The sequence below is a fragment of the Archocentrus centrarchus genome, unplaced genomic scaffold (assembly GCF_007364275.1).
Source record: "Archocentrus centrarchus isolate MPI-CPG fArcCen1 unplaced genomic scaffold, fArcCen1 scaffold_26_ctg1, whole genome shotgun sequence".
NCBI classification, from domain to species: Eukaryota; Metazoa; Chordata; class Actinopteri; order Cichliformes; family Cichlidae; genus Archocentrus; species Archocentrus centrarchus.
This window is the reverse complement of record NW_022060256.1, coordinates 7430626-7450234: the sequence shown is the minus strand read 5'-3', so window position 1 is coordinate 7450234 and position 19609 is coordinate 7430626. Positions and strand designations below refer to the sequence as shown.

At 43.2% G+C, this 19609-nt stretch overlaps 1 protein-coding gene across 4 annotated transcripts in view; it reads right to left on the bottom strand.

Annotated features, from left to right (window-relative positions):
• The window catches only part of LOC115775994 (far upstream element-binding protein 3-like), a 32418-nt gene extending 13217 nt beyond the window's left edge, over positions 1 to 19201 (bottom strand). The window contains exons 1-12 of one of the 4 annotated variants that reach the window (XM_030723559.1): positions 19069 to 19201; positions 9437 to 9545; positions 8762 to 8795; positions 8331 to 8380; positions 6414 to 6485; positions 6207 to 6264; positions 5965 to 6127; positions 4482 to 4580; positions 2516 to 2617; positions 2331 to 2433; positions 1540 to 1640; positions 1295 to 1433 (exon numbers count right to left, since the gene is read on the bottom strand). In XM_030723559.1, coding sequence (XP_030579419.1) covers positions 1295 to 1433; positions 1540 to 1640; positions 2331 to 2433; positions 2516 to 2617; positions 4482 to 4580; positions 5965 to 6127; positions 6207 to 6264; positions 6414 to 6485; positions 8331 to 8380; positions 8762 to 8795; positions 9437 to 9545; positions 19069 to 19161 — 1123 coding nt within the window. In that variant the 5' untranslated portion in view covers positions 19162 to 19201. The remainder of the gene's footprint in view (positions 1 to 1294; positions 1434 to 1539; positions 1641 to 2330; positions 2434 to 2515; positions 2618 to 4481; positions 4581 to 5964; positions 6128 to 6206; positions 6265 to 6413; positions 6486 to 8330; positions 8381 to 8761; positions 8796 to 9436; positions 9546 to 19068) is intronic. The other 3 variants (XM_030723561.1, XM_030723562.1, XM_030723563.1) reach the window with 3 other exon arrangements.
• Positions 19202 to 19609: the final 408 nt, after the last annotated feature.

The following is a 19609-nucleotide window of genomic DNA, read 5'->3' as shown; positions in this document are numbered from 1 at the left end:
CTAAAACGTTTTTAACACCTTGTTTACATTTAGATTCAGTTTGCTTTAATAACCTTGGAGATACCTGGTGTTTTCTGGGGGATTTCCCTCTGCAGACGACTGCAGCAACAAATCTGAGCATGAAGATTTGGTTTGAGGAAATCTGCATGAAATGAACGTGATGTCCTCTAAAGTGGTGTGTGTGTGTGTGTGTGTGTGTGTGTATACTCTGCTGAATACGTAAGTAAGTCCTGACAAATAGACCATATGCCGTCTAAACACACAGTACTTGACATTTTTTTCTTTGTGGCTTTTAATTTGGAGGCTGCTGCTCGACCCTCTTGACCTCCAGCGCGCGCGCGCACACACACACACACACAGAGCAGTTGATGGGTTTTAAGAGGTTTTTAAATAGAGTGAATGAGGCACCTCATGAATGCCTGTTGTTGGCCACTGCGGGGTTAATATCTGTTTTACTGATGTTTGCAGGATGTCTGCTGTCGGCAGAAAAACATGTTCAAGACTGAAAAACAAAAATGAGATGCTCAGCTACTGGATAACAAGCTTTTAATAATATTAATCATCCCAGGGAGTGACAGTTCAGGTCTGAGCACCCTATCTTGCCTGCTGAAATGAGCTAACGAAGCCTCGTTCTTGTGGTTTCAAGTGAATCTTCTCTGTTTTATCAGCTTAGTGTGAGCTCGAAATTATGTGTAAAAATTAGGGAAGGTCTTTTTTTTTTTTTTATTCTGTCTGGAAAAATATACCCATATTCAATCTAATAACTTTGCAATCATAAGGGCAAAATTAACATCACTGGGCTCTGTGGATGGATGGATGGATGGATGGATGGATGGATGGATGGATGGATGGATGGATGGATGGATGGATGGGATAACTCTTCCCATTCCGATCAGGAGGACAGGAGGGGATTTGAAACACTCACAGGAAATTTTTCCATTTTCCCCTCCACTTCATTTAGAGAGTGAATAACAGCCTGATAACACAGTCAGTGAGCACACATTTGAAGCGCCACAGTGTTTTACCCATTTTAGTCACAGTATTAGGTCACCACTTTCTTTAGGACAACTGGAGATAAATCATGCACATAATATATTAATAAGACAGCATACCTCTTTTACATGAATGTAAACACTTGTTACACTTGTAAACATAACTGTTTAATCTTAAGTATATTGTGTAACTGAACCAGTTTAATCTAGACGATTAAAGCATGAATTCAGTTTAATATTTTTAACTTTTTCCTCACCTTTAGTTTTCTAATCGTGCTAACCAAGCGGACTCATTCTCCTACCTTTGCCAATGACCAAGCCACATTTGTCAGCAGGGATGGTATATGTCACTTCCTGTAGGGGACCAGGAGAGCCCATAGTCCAATCGCCACGACCTCTGACTCGCCCGCCCCGCAGGGCTGAACCAAAACCATCACGTTCCTATAAAAGCACCAACATAAAGTCAGTGTAAAAGGACCCATGAAAGTAGCATGTGACTGAAGGTCCCAACACAAAAGGAAAACCAGCATGTGTGTTTGTGTTTTACCTGTGCTGTTTGGATGAGTTCGTTGATGAGGTGGACAGCATGCTGACAGCGGTCCGGCTGACCCATCACCATGGCAACACGCTCTGGACTGATGCCATCATCTGGAGGTCAGATGTCAAATTATGAGTGCATCAACACCTTTAATCTGAATTTCAGTGGTGCAAACAGAAAGCTCTTCGCTTACCTGTCGTTACACTTGAGTTAACAAGCTTTATGTTAAAATGATTAATACACAGACCTGTTTAAATAAGCATTAAACTGCTTTCTTTCTTCTGGTTGACAACCCTAGCTTACCTGCAAACAAAAGCTAAAAGGTGGCTTCACAGAGAATTCAAATGGAGACAATGTTAGAGAGCCAGCAAAGGGTACCAAGCTAGCTGCTAAGCTAGCTAAGTAGTTTTATCTAATAAAACCAGTTTGACTATTTTTGTACAGTCTCTTAAAAGTAGATGGACAAATTAACAGTTTTAAATATAAGAACTGAAATATAAAGAAATACAAGGATGAAAAGAACTCATGAAGTTGTAGCTGAATGATGAAGAGAAAAGTCTAGAGAAGGAGAGAAACAGTTCATGACCCAAAGCATAACATCCTCTAACATGGTGGAGGCAGCGTTATGGCGTGGGCACGTATGGCTGCCAGTTGAGCTGGGTCACTGGTGATCATTGATGACGTGACTGCTGATAGAAGCAGCAGGATGAGCTGCGACATGTACAGGACTGTACTCTCTGCTCAGATTCAGACAGAGCAGATGGAAAATGAGCCAACGCATGACGGTGATATAAACAGACCTGCTTTAAACTGGATTCGGACCCCTGCATCGTTCTGGATCTTCTTGATCATTTCTCCATTTCTGCCAATCACGATGCCGACAGCAAATCTGGGAACGGGAACCTGAGAACGGATGGAAAGATCAGACATGACAACGGTCTCTAAAAATGCCGTGATTCAAGGTGACCTTGTTTGTGTGTCGTACATCCAGGCTGGTTCCTCCCAGTCGGGCGCTAAAGTCGCTGCGTCCTGATCTGAAGTCTCCGTCTTTCTCCCGGATCACCTCCAGCACCAACTCCCTTGCTGCCTGGAGGTGGAAACAGGGTCCAGGATTACATTTAACTCAGAGCATGTGGTCTGAGTTGATCTGCAATCCAGTTTTCGCCAAGAATTAAAAACATATCTAATTATTTACAGGCTGTTAAAACCTTCTGCATGACCTCAAGCATTTAATATGTTCTATAACCTTTTCTCATTAAAACAGCAATAATCTTTGAGGAATTTTCAAATTTCTGAAGCTGAGACAGAGTCAAGAAACCAGAACCAGATTGTTAGTTTGGAACTGGTCATGGTTTTTAGTGATAAATCATCATTCATGCACTGTATGGCCAAAAAAAAATAGTCGCCACCAAAAAAAAAAGGTCTCACACTAATATTTTGTTGGACCGCCTTTAGCTTTGATTACGGCGTGCATTCCCTGTGGCATTGTTTCGATAAGCTTCTGCAATGTCGCAAGATTTATTTCCGTCCAGTGTTGCATTAATTTTTCACCAAGATCTTGCAGTGATGATGGCAGATTCTGACCACTGCGCAAACCCTTCTCCAAAACATCCCAAAGATTCTCAATGAGGTTGAGTTCTGGACTCTGTGGAGGCCAATCAATGTGTGAAAATGATGTTTCATGCTCCCAGAACCACTCTTTCACAATTCGAGCCCGATGAATCCTGGCATTGTCATCTTGGAATATGTCCGAATAACCTGGTAATTCAGTATATTCAGGTAGTCAGCTGACCTCGTTCTTTTTTCTCCAGTTTTTAATAATGTGTTGGACAGTTCTTAACCCAATTTTAGTAGTTTCTGCAGTCTCCTTAGATGTTTTCTCTGCTTGATGCATGCCAGTGATTTGACCCTTCTCAAACAGACTGACATCTTTTCCACGACCATGTGATGTGTCTTTCGACATGTTTGTTTAAGAAATGAGAAGCAGCTCATTGCACCAGTTGGGGTTAAATAACTTGTTGCCAGCTGAAAGATAATCGCCCATGCAGTAATTATCCAATAGGAGGCTCGTATCTATTTGCTTAGTTAAATCCAGGTGGCGACTTTGTTTTGGCCAGGCAACACCGGAAACCTGAAAACTGCTCGCCGTGTTTTGCGTACATACAGCGCTTGTACTGCGTATGTACACAAAAGACGCCAAAACACGCCAAAACATGCCATAGCATACGAAGTATGCCATGGCATCTCCCAGACCTTGCTCCGGCACCGAGGGGAGCAACTATCCATCAAAATACCCAATCATATTAGGCTCCACAAGCTCCGCCCAAACGGTCAAAAGTCAGTTTCTTTATATGTCTATGGTAAAGTTTCCTCACGAGAGTGTGAACCTGCAGCACCATACCCACAGCAGACACTCGTATGCGTGATGTTTCCTTGTGCGCACGGCTGCTGAGTTCTATGTTGTTGAATTTATTCACAAGGAATGAATGCCTGCGCTCGCAGAATGACATTATTTGCGCGGATTATGTTCTTTCTCGCACGTGACTTTTGACCTAAATATAATAACATACTCATCTTATCCATAATTGGAATTTGCGGTTTTCATGTGAACACATTAAAACGATGACTCTCTGTCTCTGGGGGCGGGGTCACAAACAGACTGACAGGTCACATGCAGACGAGTAGGCCAGGCCCAGGCGGAGAAATTTTCCTTTTAGACTTTCTGACTCATTTTATTTCTATGTTTCATAAGCAAACTATTCAATCAGATAGTTTTTTTTTTATTCAAAAAAAAAAAAAAAAAGGCAGTTACAATTTCAAGCACTGTATCCAAAATTAAAGCATTTTTCAAACCTCGAAAGGACAATATTAAAATCCAAGCATTTTCAAGGATTTCCAGCAGCTGTACGAACCCTGAACACATCACTCTTCGAGAGTACTCAACGAGTTACCTGCACTTTGTACGGGTCTCCAGAGATGCGGAGAGGTTTGTCAGCCCCTGTTGGCATCGGACCATCCTGGATCATCATCATCTTCACTCCAGCTCGCTCCTGACATGAACACCAAATAAAACCAGTCAGTCAAAGTGGTTCAGAGCTCAGCTGAAATGCTCTGGTTAAATCTCAGACACCACCAACATTTCCTGCTACACCTGATAAAACCTTGTTACTCCACTCTTCCCTGACCAACCTAGACCTATGTGCGGATGTTATTCATTGATTATAGCTCTGCCTTCAACACTATCTGCCCCCATAAACTCACCACCAAGCTGGACCTCCTGGGCCTCAACACACACCTAAACAGCTGGGTCCTGGACTTCCTCACCAGCAGACCACAGACTGTGTGCATGGGGGAGCAGGTCTCCTCCAGCGTCACCCTGAACACCGGTGCACCACAGAGCTGTGTGTTGAGCCCCTTCCTCTTCTCCCTCTATACACAAGACTGCAAACCCACCCATGAGACCAACACCATCATAAAGTTTGCAGATGGCACCAACATTTTTTTTTCTTTTTTTTCCTATCATGTCAGCACCTGGAGGAAAATTTCATTGTATTGTGCAATGACAATAAAGATATCTCATCATACTCAATTTAGCAACTCTGTCCTGACCTAAAACCTTATTGCTTCCTGATACATGCCCGATTTGCTCTCTTTGTAGAAAAAGGGCTTCTTCCCATCCTTGATTTTATTAAGAAACATATACATACATGCCCTAAACATATACACTCTGAGTTTTGCAGCAGTAGAAAAAAACTCCTGTTAATAAACTAAATAAAACAGCTTACAGGACACTGAAGTAAATTCCAGCAGATTGTAGGGCTTAAATTAAATTTTATTTGTTATGAAACAGAAGAAGATTTCTGAAGATTTCTCATCTATGGCACTTTAAAAAAAAAAAAGAAAAAAAAAAGGAGATTTAATTTTTCCTCAAACAGTATGGATTAAAAGATGCCTATGAAGCCGATCCCATCATATATGAGCAAACAGTTTCAGAAAACTGGACCTCTGACCTTTACTTTGAAGTCAAGGTCGCAGAGATTTGAACTCATCCAAGATTTTTAGTAGATGCATCTATGATGTGAATTTGAACATCGATATGGTGAAAGTTTCTGTGGAACAGACACCATCGACAATCCAGCTAAGAAGAATGATATTTGCTTAATGAGTCATTAAATTGTGAACAAATTAATTTGTTTTTATTTAAAAAATTTTTTAGGTGGTATTGTAAGATAAACGTTCCTTTAAATGACAGAACCTGAGGAACCTGTTAATCTAGAACCTTTGACATAAACACTTTGGCCCAGTTTCCCGTACAGGGATTATGTCTAGTCCTGGACTAAATACTTTTTCCTATTGTGGTCTTCATTGACTTTTTCCTTTTAGTCTAGGACCATGCTTAATCCATGACTGGGAAACCAGCTGTTAGTGTTCTACCTGCAGCTGTTTGATGGTGTCTCCTCCTCGGCCAATCACCAGCCCGACCTTGCTGGCCGGGATCAGCATCTCCTGCACTGACGCCCCACCATCTCCATCACCATGGAAACCTGGACCGTTTCTGCAGCGATCCACGATCTGGGCCAGCAGCCGCTTCGCCTGCCTGAAACCACCCACACATGGAGTTTATCAGAACCATCAATTCACCTGCAGCTTCACCAACTCTGGCTTCAGAAACTCACTCGATGCTTTCTGGAGTGCCAGTCAGAGAACACGGCCGCTCCATTAGACCCCCGCCTTCTGCAAGAACACACAGACACACACGTTTTCAGGTAACTTCATCAGGGCAGGGCTGTTTAATTCAATAGGACCAATGGGAAGAGAAGGAGGCAGAAGTTTGGATTCTTCATTGTCTGAGAGAGAAAAAAAAAAAAGAGGATTTAACTCACCAGGAGCGATCTGGATCTTACAGCCTGACTCCAGCTGGATCCTGGTGATCTGTTCTCCTCCTCTGCCAATAACTGAGGTGGAGGAGGACAGAGACATTCAGAGGAACATCTTATCTGCTGCTTCTGTACATGTAGATGTTAAAGACTGTTTCCAAGTAAAGGATTTTCGTTTTGCTGGAAGGGTGAGAAGCTGTCTGAGATCAGACAAGAAGCTTTCATTTCAGGTGAAAAACAGATGTGGCAAACAAAGTAGGAAAATATGCAGAGAGCACAAAGATCTATAAACTTTCAACCTGATTCAGCTGTTCTCCACTCAGATCCTCAAAGAATTACCTCGTTCTCTTAGCTGCTTCACCACTTAAGCTCTCTGAATTAACGTTAAAAAAATGAGACCTTAACAGTAAAATAATGACAAACTGAGCTGGATGTGCAAAGACATGAAACATTTTTCCTATTGAAATACATCAGAATCCCATTTTTCCACCTGAGATCTATAGTTTCTAGGGAGGAGCTGGAGATGCTTGTTCATGCCTTCATCTCCTTCTGTAATTCTGTGCTGTTCACTCAGTAAATCTGCACTGGATCGCCTTCAAATGATTCAAAATGCTGCCATTAAGCTCCTTATGAGGTCAAACAGACTGCCTCATATCGCCTGATAAAAGTGCCCCGACTGGCTCCCTGTTTAGGATCCAGTTTACAACCCTCACCCTAACTTGCAGAGCACTGCACAGTTAGGCTTCCTTATATGTGGCTAAGCTTCTTCAACTCCAATCTTCATCCTCCTCACTCTGATCAGTCTAAAGTTACAGCCTGTTCACCTGGTCTGAGGACGTGTGCTGATGGAGCTGCGGCCCGGTTACAGGTGCCAGTTCTGCTTTTGTTGAATGTGCACGTTCACCACTTTTATTTTTGGCTTCCTTTGAATTCTGTGTCACCTCACCTTAGCTCATTTCCTTGCACTGTGTGCCTCCTATCTGTGAAGAGCACTGCATCCTTGTTGTCAAATCTGTGCTGAATGTAATGGTCCTTTGTGTCCATGAACAGATGGACTGTTTTCATTCATGTTTTCCAGTGAGACCCAATACCACAGCATACAGTGAAACCACTGTGGCTGCACTGGATTTTAGTAACAATAAGTTTTAGACCCAAATCACTCAAATGTTCAGAATGAACAAGTGTGACCTGTAAAGTCCGGATGTGGTACCTCTGTAGATTTAGAAGATTTTAGAAGATTTCAGGTCAGGCAAAACAGAACCGTAATCGTTCCAGGTCAAATTCAAGGTTCTAGATGTTTCTATGTTACATAAAAATGTTCAAGGTGTTCCATCAGACTGAATCTGGAAACGGTGAGGTGATGATTTAGTCTCTGAGGGAAAAATACAAGTTTTGGGTTCTTGAGTTGAAGCCAGGACTTCCTGTTCTGCAGATGTTTGAAGACTGCATTTTAACAAATACCACCCCCCTCTTTTACCTGCATGTCTGCTCAAATGTGATTGGTCAGTATAAGTCAGCCTACAAACTGAAACCAGGAAGCATGTGGTACCAAAAACCTGCAGATTATATCAAAGCATAGGTTACATCAAAGCTCCAGGTCTCACACACAGTTCTAGTTAAACATTCTAGATCAGTTTCTGGCTTAAAAGTAGTAGACAGGGGCGCCTGGGTGGCTTAGTGGTGAAGCCGGCGACCACATACATATGCCGCGTTGCGGTGCGGGCGGGCTCGCGTCCCGGCCTGTAGCCAATTTGCCCGCGTGTCTTCCCCTGTATCTTTCCCCCATTTCCTGTCTCTCTCCACTGACAAGAAAAGCCGCTGTGGCCAAAAAACGCAAAAAAAAAAAAAGTAGTAGACAGCGGGAAAGATGAGCTGAGCCCAGTGGCCAGCAGGATACACTGAAAGGTCAGAGGTCATACTCACTGAAGCCCACCATCCTGTCAGGGACCTTGTAATCCTCTGTGATTACCCTGCTACAACACACACACAGAAACACACACATTAGCATCCTGGTCACTCGTCGGTGTGTGTGTGTGTGTGTGTGTGTGTGTGTGTGTGTGTGTGTGTGTGTGTGTGTGTGTGTGTGTGTGTGTCAATAAGTGATTATGTTGATGCAGACTGCAGGAGGACAGATCTATAACACTGATCCATCTCCATCTCCACACCCTCACACTCATGTGTATTTGCAAACAAGAATATGAAGCTGAACACTCATTACATGCTGCCCCACTGTGTGTGTGTGTGTGTGTGTGTGTGTGTGTGTGTGTGTGTGTGTGTGTGTGTGTGTGTGTGTGTGTGTGTGTGTGTGTGTGTGTGTGTGAGAGAGAGAGATCAATGTAAGCTGCAGGTCGTACCTTTGATGCCCCATGGCTGCTAGCTGGTTACCTACTGGGAGACAGAGAAGAGACATCAGACTGATGTGAATGAGTTGATAATCAGTGATCAGCGAGCTGCTGCTGCAGCTTCTGAGACGCAAAGAAAACAGCGAGAATCGGGCTCACATTATATATGCAATAAACCACTGTCCAAGCTGATCAACACCAGAAATACTGGCTGACTGCAGCACTACGGTTTGTCCTGGTTTTGGGAGGTGATCAGAACATGCATGCTGTTAAGGCAAAAGCATTTTCACCCAACTTCAGTGTGATATTCCTCAGATATGACACCATGGACCAAAGCCAAACGTGCTTTATTACACACAGCTTCTCGCTCTAATTTCCCCCAAATTAATCTTTCAAATACTCTTTATGTATACTTTTTATGGACAGCAGCCAAAGATTGTTTCAGAAACAGAGCAAAGTGTTAGCTCAGGTTATGCCTCTCACTGACCAGCAAGAAGTGTTTGTTTTGACCAAGAAGACAGTGCTAGAAAACAACTAAAAACAGCGCTACCTTCACTGCTCAAAATATTTTTTAGAAAGCTTATAACAACAGGAAGCTGAAATTTTTCATAATTCCTAATAAGAAGTGGATCAAAATGTGATGGTTGTAGTTCAGGTGAAATATCCAAAAATGTTTGAACCTCTTACCTCCATCCTCTCCTGGTCGTTTCTGGCCGGAGTAGTACAGTGAGGGTTCGACACTTCCTGAGGAGCTGTTGAGGTGGGACATAGCTTCTCCACCCATCTTACCCACCATCTGTAAACATGGGGAAAAAAAACAAACTGTAACACCTGGATTTTCAGAGAAATGCCTGGTTAGAGCAGCGCGACAACAAACTATTATTTTCTCATCATCATGAAGTTCAGAAACACACAATGGATATAATGTCCCGAGCCAAGAACAACAAATTCTAAGTCAGAATCAAAGAACTCTAAAATCACATCCTGATTAAATCCTGAGTTAAAAGCAGGACGTTTTAAGGCTTTAAATCAAAATATATTTTCCAGGTCAAGACCTACAAGTTCTAAATTAGATTCCAAACTGGTCCCAGGTCAAGAGAAAAAACTTTGAAATGAAACTGAAATTCAAGACCAACATCAGGATTCAACTCAGGCCCCGAATATTTCCCAAGTCCAAAGTACAGAGTCACAAATAACGTCTCAAATCAAAACCAAGATCTTCCACATCAAGACCAGCAAGGTCCAAGCTGAAGTCAAGCGGGAACGTGAAACAAAACAAAACTGGTCTCAGACTGTCCATGTGACTGGTACACTGAAATTTCATTTTTCCTCACAGTTCCTCATTCAGGACACTCAAGCTTTTGCATGTGTGCACTATAGTGGGAGAGCGGGCCTACTTTCTCCACACAAACTAAAAATAAGAAAATCAACAACCTATAAGAACCGACAATGGCACCTGTACTGATGTTATCGATATCCATCCCTTAAAGTCTGAACGGCCAAAATTAAGTGGCATTTCAAAAACAACAGGTTTCAAGTTAAAGTTGAGACTGGAAACATTCAGAGTGTAGACCAATACATCTAAAAGCACCAAAACTCAATCTGTCAGCTCACTGTTCAGCAAATATTTTAATATTAAAAATGTTTAAACAGGCCAACAAAGGAAATCAGACTTTTGCAGAAGGAATGAACAGAGTTTTACATGAAAACAATGATCAGTGGAGGGAAAAATACTTTTCTGACAAACGCGACTCATCAAAGTTTCTTCACTTAACTCTGTGGCTTTGTTTTCAGAGTCAGAGTAAATGTCAAACACTCGAGCAGAGCACAGCTCACCCTCAACAAGCTCATCTTTCTCCCCCCTTCCTAAACCAGGAAGATTCCTAATAAGGTCTCTTGTTCGGCTGCAAACACACTTGGTTCCTCTGTGTTAAGCAGGAGCTGCAGATGTTCAGCCTTTCAGATCCTACTATATTGCCAAAAGTATTCACTCACCCATCCAAATCATTGAATTCAGGTGTTCCAATCACTTCCATGTCCACAGGTGTACCAAAGCAAGCACATGGGCATGCAGACTGCTTCTATAAACAGTGAAAGAATGGGTCGCTCTCAGGAGCTCAGTGAATTCCAGCGTGGTACCGTGATAGGATGCCACCTGTGCAATAAGTCTAGTTGTGAAATTTCCTCGCTGCTAGATTTCCACATTCAGCTGTTAGTGGGATTATAACACAGTGGAAGTGACTGGGAACACCAGCAACTCAACCACAAAGTGGTAGGCCACATAAAATCACAGAGTGGGGTCAGCAGATGCTGAGGCACAGAGTGCACAGAGGTCACCAACTTTCTCCAGAGTCAGTCACTACAGACCTCCAAACTTCATGAGGCCTTCAGATTAGCTCAAGAACAGTGTGTAGAGAGCTTGATGGAATCAGGCCAGGCTATTTAAGGCACGCGATCACACTTGCACACCATTGCACGCCGAAACATTTGTTACCAAGAGTGAAAAATTGCAGTCGCACATCACTGTTTATTAGCGCACCTCGCAGCAACCTTTATAAATGGGAAATCCCCACCAGCAATCAGCTGGTCATGCTAAATGAGCGCGCAAACAAAAATCCCTTGTTGTTGTATTGAAAACTTTGGTCATCTGCTCCAGCGTAGTAGCATGCTAGGTGATGCGCAACTGGCCGTTCTGCAAAATAGGCCATTCTGCCTGAACCAGACCAGACACTGTGGAGAACCTCATAATCATCAAAGTGAATGAACATGTGTGGACCACCAAACAGAAGGATGAAATCATTGAGGCAGTGCTGAGGAAATTTAGAGAGAAACAAAGAAAAGAAACCCTTGATGAAGGAAGCAGGTTCAACACAATGAAACCTAGAAAAAAGAAAATGGAGAGCAACTCTGAGGACAGTTCAGATTCTGTTTTTTTTTCAGGACAGTGAACTATCTGATTTTTATACACAACCAATCGCACAGTCTAACATAAGAACTGTGCCTTTGTACAGGAGACTGTTAGGTGCTATGCGCTCAGCTACTGGGAAAATTTACACTCCTCACCTTAAGCCAGTGATTTTCAAAGTGTGTGGAGCAGCTGGGGCGCAAGTGACCAAAGAGTAAAGTCCTGTGGAACTAATGTTTAACATCAGAATAATTTTCATGGCGGAACAAAGAAATCCACCTTGGTTACATTAGCACAGCAACAAGCAACAACTCTAGCGAGTTTTTCCCAGTGACTTTGTCGACTGTTGGGGACAGCCACAGTAGCCAAAATCCTCTGCCATCACCGAGTTTTGTGTACATAGAGGATGAGTCTGGGTTTGGTGGTTGCCAGGAAAGTGGTAGTGTAAAGCTTGGTGGAGGGGGGATTATGGTGTGGGGGTGTTTTTCAGGAGTTGGGCTCGGCCCCTTAGTTCCAGTGAAAGGAACTCTTTATGCTTCAGCGTACCAAGACATTTGGGACAATTTCATGTTCCTAACCTTGCAGAAACAGTTTGGGGATGGCCCCTTCCTGTTCCAACATGAGTGTGCACCAATGCACAAAGCAGGACCATAAAGACATTAATGAGTGAGTTTGGTGTGGAAGAACTTGACTGGCCTGCACAGTCCTGACCTCAACCCAATAGAGCACCTTTGGGGTGAATTAGAGCACACTGTGAGCCAGGCCTTCTCATCCAACATCAGTGTCTGACCTCACAAATGTGCTTCTGGAAGAATGGTCAAAAATCCTCATAAACATCCTTAACCATTTGGAAAGCCTTCCCAGAAGAGCTGAAGCTGTTATAGCTGCAAAGGGTGGACTGACATCATAATAAACCCTGTGGATTAAGAATGGCATGACACTCAAGTTCATATGTCTGTGAAGGCAGACAAGGAATACTTTTGATGTATTTCTGATTGACACCGAGCTGTCCCGTTCATTACATTTTAATCGCAAAGTATTTCCTGTCTCTGTAACAAAAAAGACCCTTTTGACTCATTTTACAACTGGTTTCATATTTAAATGTGAAACAACAAAAAAATTATGAAAGAAAGAAGAAATAGATAGACCGATCAACTTTAAAGGTGAATAACATACATATCAAAGCTCCACCTGTGACGAAGCTGCAGAGCATCATAGTCTATGTTAGGGATGTGCACGACTAGAAGACTGTCACTATTGTCCCGAGAAACACCCTTCATTCCTTGCATTTCTGGCTACTTCCGCCAAGTTTGTTCAAAGAAGCAAAAAAACTAGAGGGACAAATGTGTTTGCACCTTAAAAAACTGACCACAGCAAAGAGTAAAACACCGGGACACAACCGAAAGGTAATTAACACAAGCAATGCACCTGCATGTGCATAAACGCCGACAACAACATTGGCCACTTTACATAGGTTATGTCATAGCTCTACAAAGACCCAGAGCAACAAGCATTGTTCATAATGCATGGCACAATGCGCCACACTTTTAAGTCACAATTTGTTCGTTTTTCGAATGTTATTTTCTCATATTCAATGATGCATATTCAATGAGGCGTAAAATTTAGTTTGATATCTGAGTGTTTCTTAGTTTTAGACTAGTTGGCTATTCTAATTTTTTTTCCTTGGTTCGTCAACTAATAAATTAGTTGCCAGGAACATCCGTAGTCTATATAGTGCTGATGTTGCTACTTCTTAAATGTACCTGAGTAAAACCATTTAACTCGGTTCAAATTATCCTATACGTAAAAATCAAAGTATATGATCTGAGGTTGTTGTCCAAGTGTGCTGATTAGTGGGAAAACAAATCACTGTGAGCATCTCCAGACTTTAACCACCAACACAGACAAACCAATCAGATCGTCTCATTTCTGTAAACGAACAATCAGACCAATGACCAAAGCCTTCCTCATCACCACCATCGGCATCATTGTCAAGGTTTTTGCAGAGCCTTGTGGAGTGCCAGGTGTAATCATTAAATTTTTTTCGACATGAGACAACCATTAAAGTTCCTGTTCTTTCACAAAAACATCCTGAAAAGGTTCACTGAACTAAAAAAAAGCTAAAAAAAAAAAAAAAAGCACTTTTCATACTGTTTTAACACTATTTCAGCTTACAGAGGACCTATTCTCCTTATCCTTCCCGTCATATATCTCCTGTTCCAGTGGTGGATATTCATGTTAAACACGTTCTTATTAATGAGTGTACAGTAACCAATGTGAGCCCAGAGCTCCGCTGCTCTAAATACTCAGTTTATCAGTTTTTCTACTCATGTGACACTCATGTGACAGCAATGTCACTCGTGACATCACAGCGATGTCTCATGAGTGACATTGCTGTGATGTCACATCCTTATATGGTCCTCTCAGGTACATAAGCACCATCATTCAGGAGCTTTCACTGGTGTGTGGATTATACCATTTTTTTTTTTTGTTTTTTTTTTTAATGTAAGCACCATGCACCTACAATTCACAACACATTCACAATACAATTCAAGCCTTCCATTTGTGAGGGGGCAGGCAATCAGGAGAAAGTGGTCATAAAGGGGGAGGAGCTAAAACAGCTTGTTCAGACAGAGGATGAGCTGAGGGGCCGCAGCGAGGCCCAGTATGTGGCATGTAAACGAGGCTAAGGTTGATCTGATGCTCTCCTTGCTCAGACCTGCACTCAGCGTTCTCCTGATAAAGACATGCTCTCTGTAGAAACAGTCAGACAGGATGAGTAAGTCTGCTGATGCACCTGCTCACACCTGTTTATGGTGCAGCCTCGCTCTGAAGACATGACGCACAACATTACCTGTAACAGGTGAGTCAGAGAGCTGCAGGTTGTTAGCAATGAAAATGAACTGATGACTAACAATTTTAAAATATTTCTTTCTCAAATGAAACGTGCAAACTTTAACGGCACAAACAAAATGGATTGAAACCTTCCTCTGCCAATCATCGTACGAATACCTTTATTAGTCCCACAATGGGGAAATTACAGTTAACAGAACACCCATCCAAGAAATACAAACATAGAGACAAACACAAACAGTGGAATTTTAACGTTAAATCATCATATTTTAAAACCTATCCATCCATTTCCTTCCGCTTATCATGGAATTTTGTTACTGCAATGCACTACAGTAAGATATGGGGGCAGTACTGCCTCCACTGTCTGCCAATAACAACAATACCAACAAAGAACAAAGTAACGTGAACAACATGACGATGGTGGAACAGAGAGGAGGGTGGAGAAAATGAAAGAAAATGGAGACAGACTGTCAAAGGTGTGGGAGCATTTGACAGAAACTAAAATAAAGTTGAATGCAGACTGTGCAAAGCAGAGCTTTCCTTCCACAGCAGCATCGCTGCAATGCTGAGCATTTAAAACGCCGGCACCCTGGAGCTGAGACGTCAGCTCTGGATGGGTACATTAATGCATTGTTGATACCTGTTAATGTTTGTACAGGTATGTTTCTGTTTACCTGTCGGAAACAAGCTCTCATGGATGATGTTTGCTAAGCGCCACCATTTCAGTTATGTTAGCTAATGAGTGAAAGACAATAGCAGCAGCTATGTTGGCTCCTATTTTTTTGTCTCACATTGATATCAGCGTTCATTCTGAATAGTAAATCTCTTCATGAACTGAATCATCTGTAAACTTTTCAGGTGTTTTGGACCGAAAAATGTTTTTGATTTACTTTGAAGTCTTATTTGAACTTTTGGACAGAGGCCATTTTTATTTACTTATTTGCACATTATATTTTCATTTAAGTATATTATGATATTTACTCTGATGGTCACATTAATGTTAAAAATACATTCGATTAGTTTCAAATTCGTATTTTTATGGGTCATTACTTTAATTGTGAGTGTAGACAACAAGGTGATGTTAACAGGTGGGCAGGCTTGAACAGGTGAGATAAGATTGAAATAATCGTTGACTAATCGATTAATCGTTAAAACAATTATTATTCGACTACCAAAATAATCTTTAGTTGCAGCCCTAGTGTCACGGTGATGCGTCTATAGCTCAGACAATCTTGGCGAGTGCATTCAGAAACACAAACCGACAGCTGCAGCTTCAGGTTACAGTTTGTCATCACCGATTCGTACACCAAACACCAGCAAGTGAATTAAAAGAAGCCACATACATGAACGCTTCAACATCGGGAGAATCCTTCCCTCTGCGAGTGTGTCCTGTTCCCGCAGCAGGAAACACTCACCGCTCCTCTGCCACCTCTCCTGAGGGTGAACCCTCCATCCCCTCCATCTTGATCTGGTGCTGGCAGCCTGAATACTGCTCATGAACCACTTCCCCACCTGCTGCAGGTTCTGATCTGAATCACCCTCCAGAACAGTACCAAGGCACTATCATGAGCTGCAGCCCAGCACGGAGGAGGAGGAGCCTATGACAGCAGGATGAGAGGCCGCTGATGACATCAAGGACCACCGTGACTTAACCACTTACCAGGGATAGCTGGTTAGCAGCAACTGATCTTTCAAAATAAAAGCGAGCAGACTTCTCTAGGGATGACCACAGCGACAAATTTACTCATCAAGAGAAAAATGCGAGATTCACCAATGAGTCTAAAAGTAAGAAAACACTAACAAAGTAAATACTGACCACACAAACACTGCATGTGTATTTAGGAGTCCCGTTCCCCAGTAAACCGATCGTTTTTTAAATGTCTCTCAGATCTGTGGCACCACATCAACAAGTTAGTAGAGTGTAGCTAACATTAGCAGTGCTAGCCACAGGTTAGCATCCTCTCCTATGGCATCTAACCTGTGGCGGCATCACGGTAGCATGAGCCAAGCTAGCTGTCCAATAGTAACTTACAACAGGCTGGTTTCTCACTGCAACAATCAGTGTCTCTTTTGTTGTGATGTAACCCTATGTCGTCACACTGCACAGGAAACCACCTCGCTGCCTTGACAAAAACACAGTTCAGCATGGTAATACCACTTCCTAGACGAGAGATGAGAGAGTTGAAGCATGTGAAACCTGCCCAAGGTGGCCGGATGACACAAAGGTCCACTTGGCGTAAATTTTATCATTTGACAGAGAGGACGGGGCCCCACACGGTGACGACAAACCTTCTGCCTGACTTGAAAAAAACGTCTAAGAGGAAGTTAGTCCATGCTGTGTGCAGCAGACACCGCAACACTTAATGTGTGTCCACGACTGCTGCATGGATGATAACTTGTCTGCAAACAGTCACCAACTACTCGCCGAGTGAAACTGAAAAATGGCTCACAAACCACAAATGGAGAATGTTCGCTTTCAAAGTAAAAGTTCCAGCCTACCACTAAAACCCATGCGTTTCAAAATGTGTAGCTTTTACTTTGAAGGTGAACATTTTACATTTCTGGTCTGCGTCACACTTTCACAGTTTCGCTACTGCTTGGCGAGTAAAAACCACTGGTGACCCAGCAACTGGCTAGCAATCAAAGCAATTGCAAAGAGGTTTTTGGTCCAGTACCGCTTTGTAAACAATTTCACCTAGCACCAACCAGCAACCACTCACACACATAAGTGCCTTAAGGCGACTGTTTGCTGTGATTTGGCGCTATATCAATAAAATTGAATTGAATTTTCCCTAGTGACCGGTGGTTGCCAAGCAGTTGCCAAGCAGTCGCCAACCAGTCTGTAGGTCTGCGTGATGGAGGACTTAGTGTCAGATTAGTTTGGTCTGCCCGAGGAGAGTCTATGTGCCACGAAAGGCAAAGGCTGGATGTTGGCATGCATTTACCTGCACCAAGTACGCAAGTCACAGCGATGGCTACAAATCAGAGGTCGGTAAATAAATTAGTGTGTTACCTCAGTAACCGGATCCTGGAATATCCACTATTGACCGACTGTCAATGATAAAAAAGTGAATAATGCGGATCGCATTATATGTGGACACTGTTTAAGTGTAACAGGAAGTTACACATATGTGATGTCTGCACCTGTCCAAGTATAATTCCCACCTTGAATGATCTCAGGAACCACAACGGCAGACCGCACAGGACAGGAAGGGCCAGGGTAAGCTGGTTAGCACAAAGGGAACTTTCAAAATAAAAGCAAGAAGATCATTCACTAATGAACTCATTGCACTCTTGTCTAGGACTGAAAATAAATTGCAAAATATACCTGGGCAACCACCACGAGAAAAGTCTACGTGCTCCATGCAGACAGGTAAGCTGCCCGCAACTATGCAGGTGTTACCTGGTTTAAGTGTGTGTCAGCAGGTGTGTGCATGTTTTTGGTGGAGTGTTACAAAAGGTTTAAAGACACAAAAAACACAGCCACAGAAAATAAATCTGAATTCTCCACTCGCCTGTTCAGATCACTAAAAATCCAATGTCACGCAAACTGGATGCAGCTCAAACCTGAAGTCACCACAGTAAAACCTAGAGGAACACACCTGTAGCTCTGACTTGTTTCCAGTCCAATTAAACAGACTGATTAACAGTAAAAACATTCATCACACAAATTCACTGTTATTTTGTGAGCTCTAGGAACCTCAGGTGTGATTTACCTGTCTATGGAGGAGTTTTTCAGTCATTATTGGGGGCACAGGCTGTGAGGATGCCAGGTTGGAGTGGAAGTCAGAGGTCAGGTAAATGCTGCCTATTTACCTGAGTCTGCTTCTTACAGGTGGGAATGAAAACACAGAGCAGGAAGTGCAGAATGAGAAAGCTGCAGCTGGGTGCACGCCGACACGCAGGGGAGGGTAAACCTGTCTGTCTGTCTGTCTATAGGCACAGACACACCTCTTGCCTGTATATGGCTCTGAGGCTGTTGCATAACGCCAGCCTACTTTCTAACCAACTTACAGTAAACAGCAGCCTGTACGGGGGGAGGGGGGGGCCTGATTAACCGCTGGGACACGGTGCAAACACCCCCCGGCCTGCGGGTACCATCCGCGGGGGGAGAAGGCGCAGTAACCCACGGTGACCTGCGTCCTTTCTGCCCCTCGCAGCCCAACAGGTTGCCCGCTGGCGGAGTGACACGTGTGGCCAAACTTCTGTCCGCTCCCCCCTCTCTCCGTCCGCGGTCCCACCGCGGTCCCCTCCGGGTGACAGCTCCACAAACTCCCCCCAAACTAACTCCCGGAGCGTGGCAGTCCGGGAAAAGTTTCCAGAAACGGCCACAAGTCCCACTCCAAGCTGCTTTCCAGCTAGTTAGCATGCTACGGAGTGTGTGTGAGTGTGTGAGTCTGTCTGTGTGTGTGTGCGTGTGTGTGTCCGTGTGTGTGTGCGGTATAAGTTCGGAGTAGCAGCAGCAAAACACGGAGAATTCCAATAAAAGTGCTTCGGCTCGATCTAAACGGCCCGCTTCGACCTGGAACGGGTGTGGGCTGAGCCCCGGCTGAGTTGTTACCTGCCGGGCCCTCTGTAAAACATCGGCCAGGCCCTCTGACTTCAGCCCCGGCTGGTTCATCGAGGCCTGTCCCTGCACCAGCTCCGCCATCATAGCGCCACTAGCAAGCCGTTAGCCGTTAGCTGTTAGCCGGATTAGCTCGCGCTGTTAGCTGCGCTGAAGAGAGAGGTAGAGGTATCACTCCGAGAAAAAAAAACTAGAGCCAAAGCTGCCCTAACCCTAACGCTAATTAACCTCCAGTTAAACTTTTATTAAAGTGTATCTAAAAACAGCAAGGCAGGCACAGTCCATCCAAAGAAACACACCTTTACCCCAAAATATCACAATAGAAGCAGGGCAGAAAATAATGAGGCGTCAGTTATGGATCTTATATTACAAAATCTGATTTTAAAAGCTGAATGTGTCAAATAAAATAAAATAAATGGACCTCAAAGACACACAGCACAGCTAAAATTACAGCCAGAAGTCCCAGATGGCTTTAAAACGATATATATCAGACAACTTTACCCAAAAAATGTCAACACAAATGATGTGCAGAGAC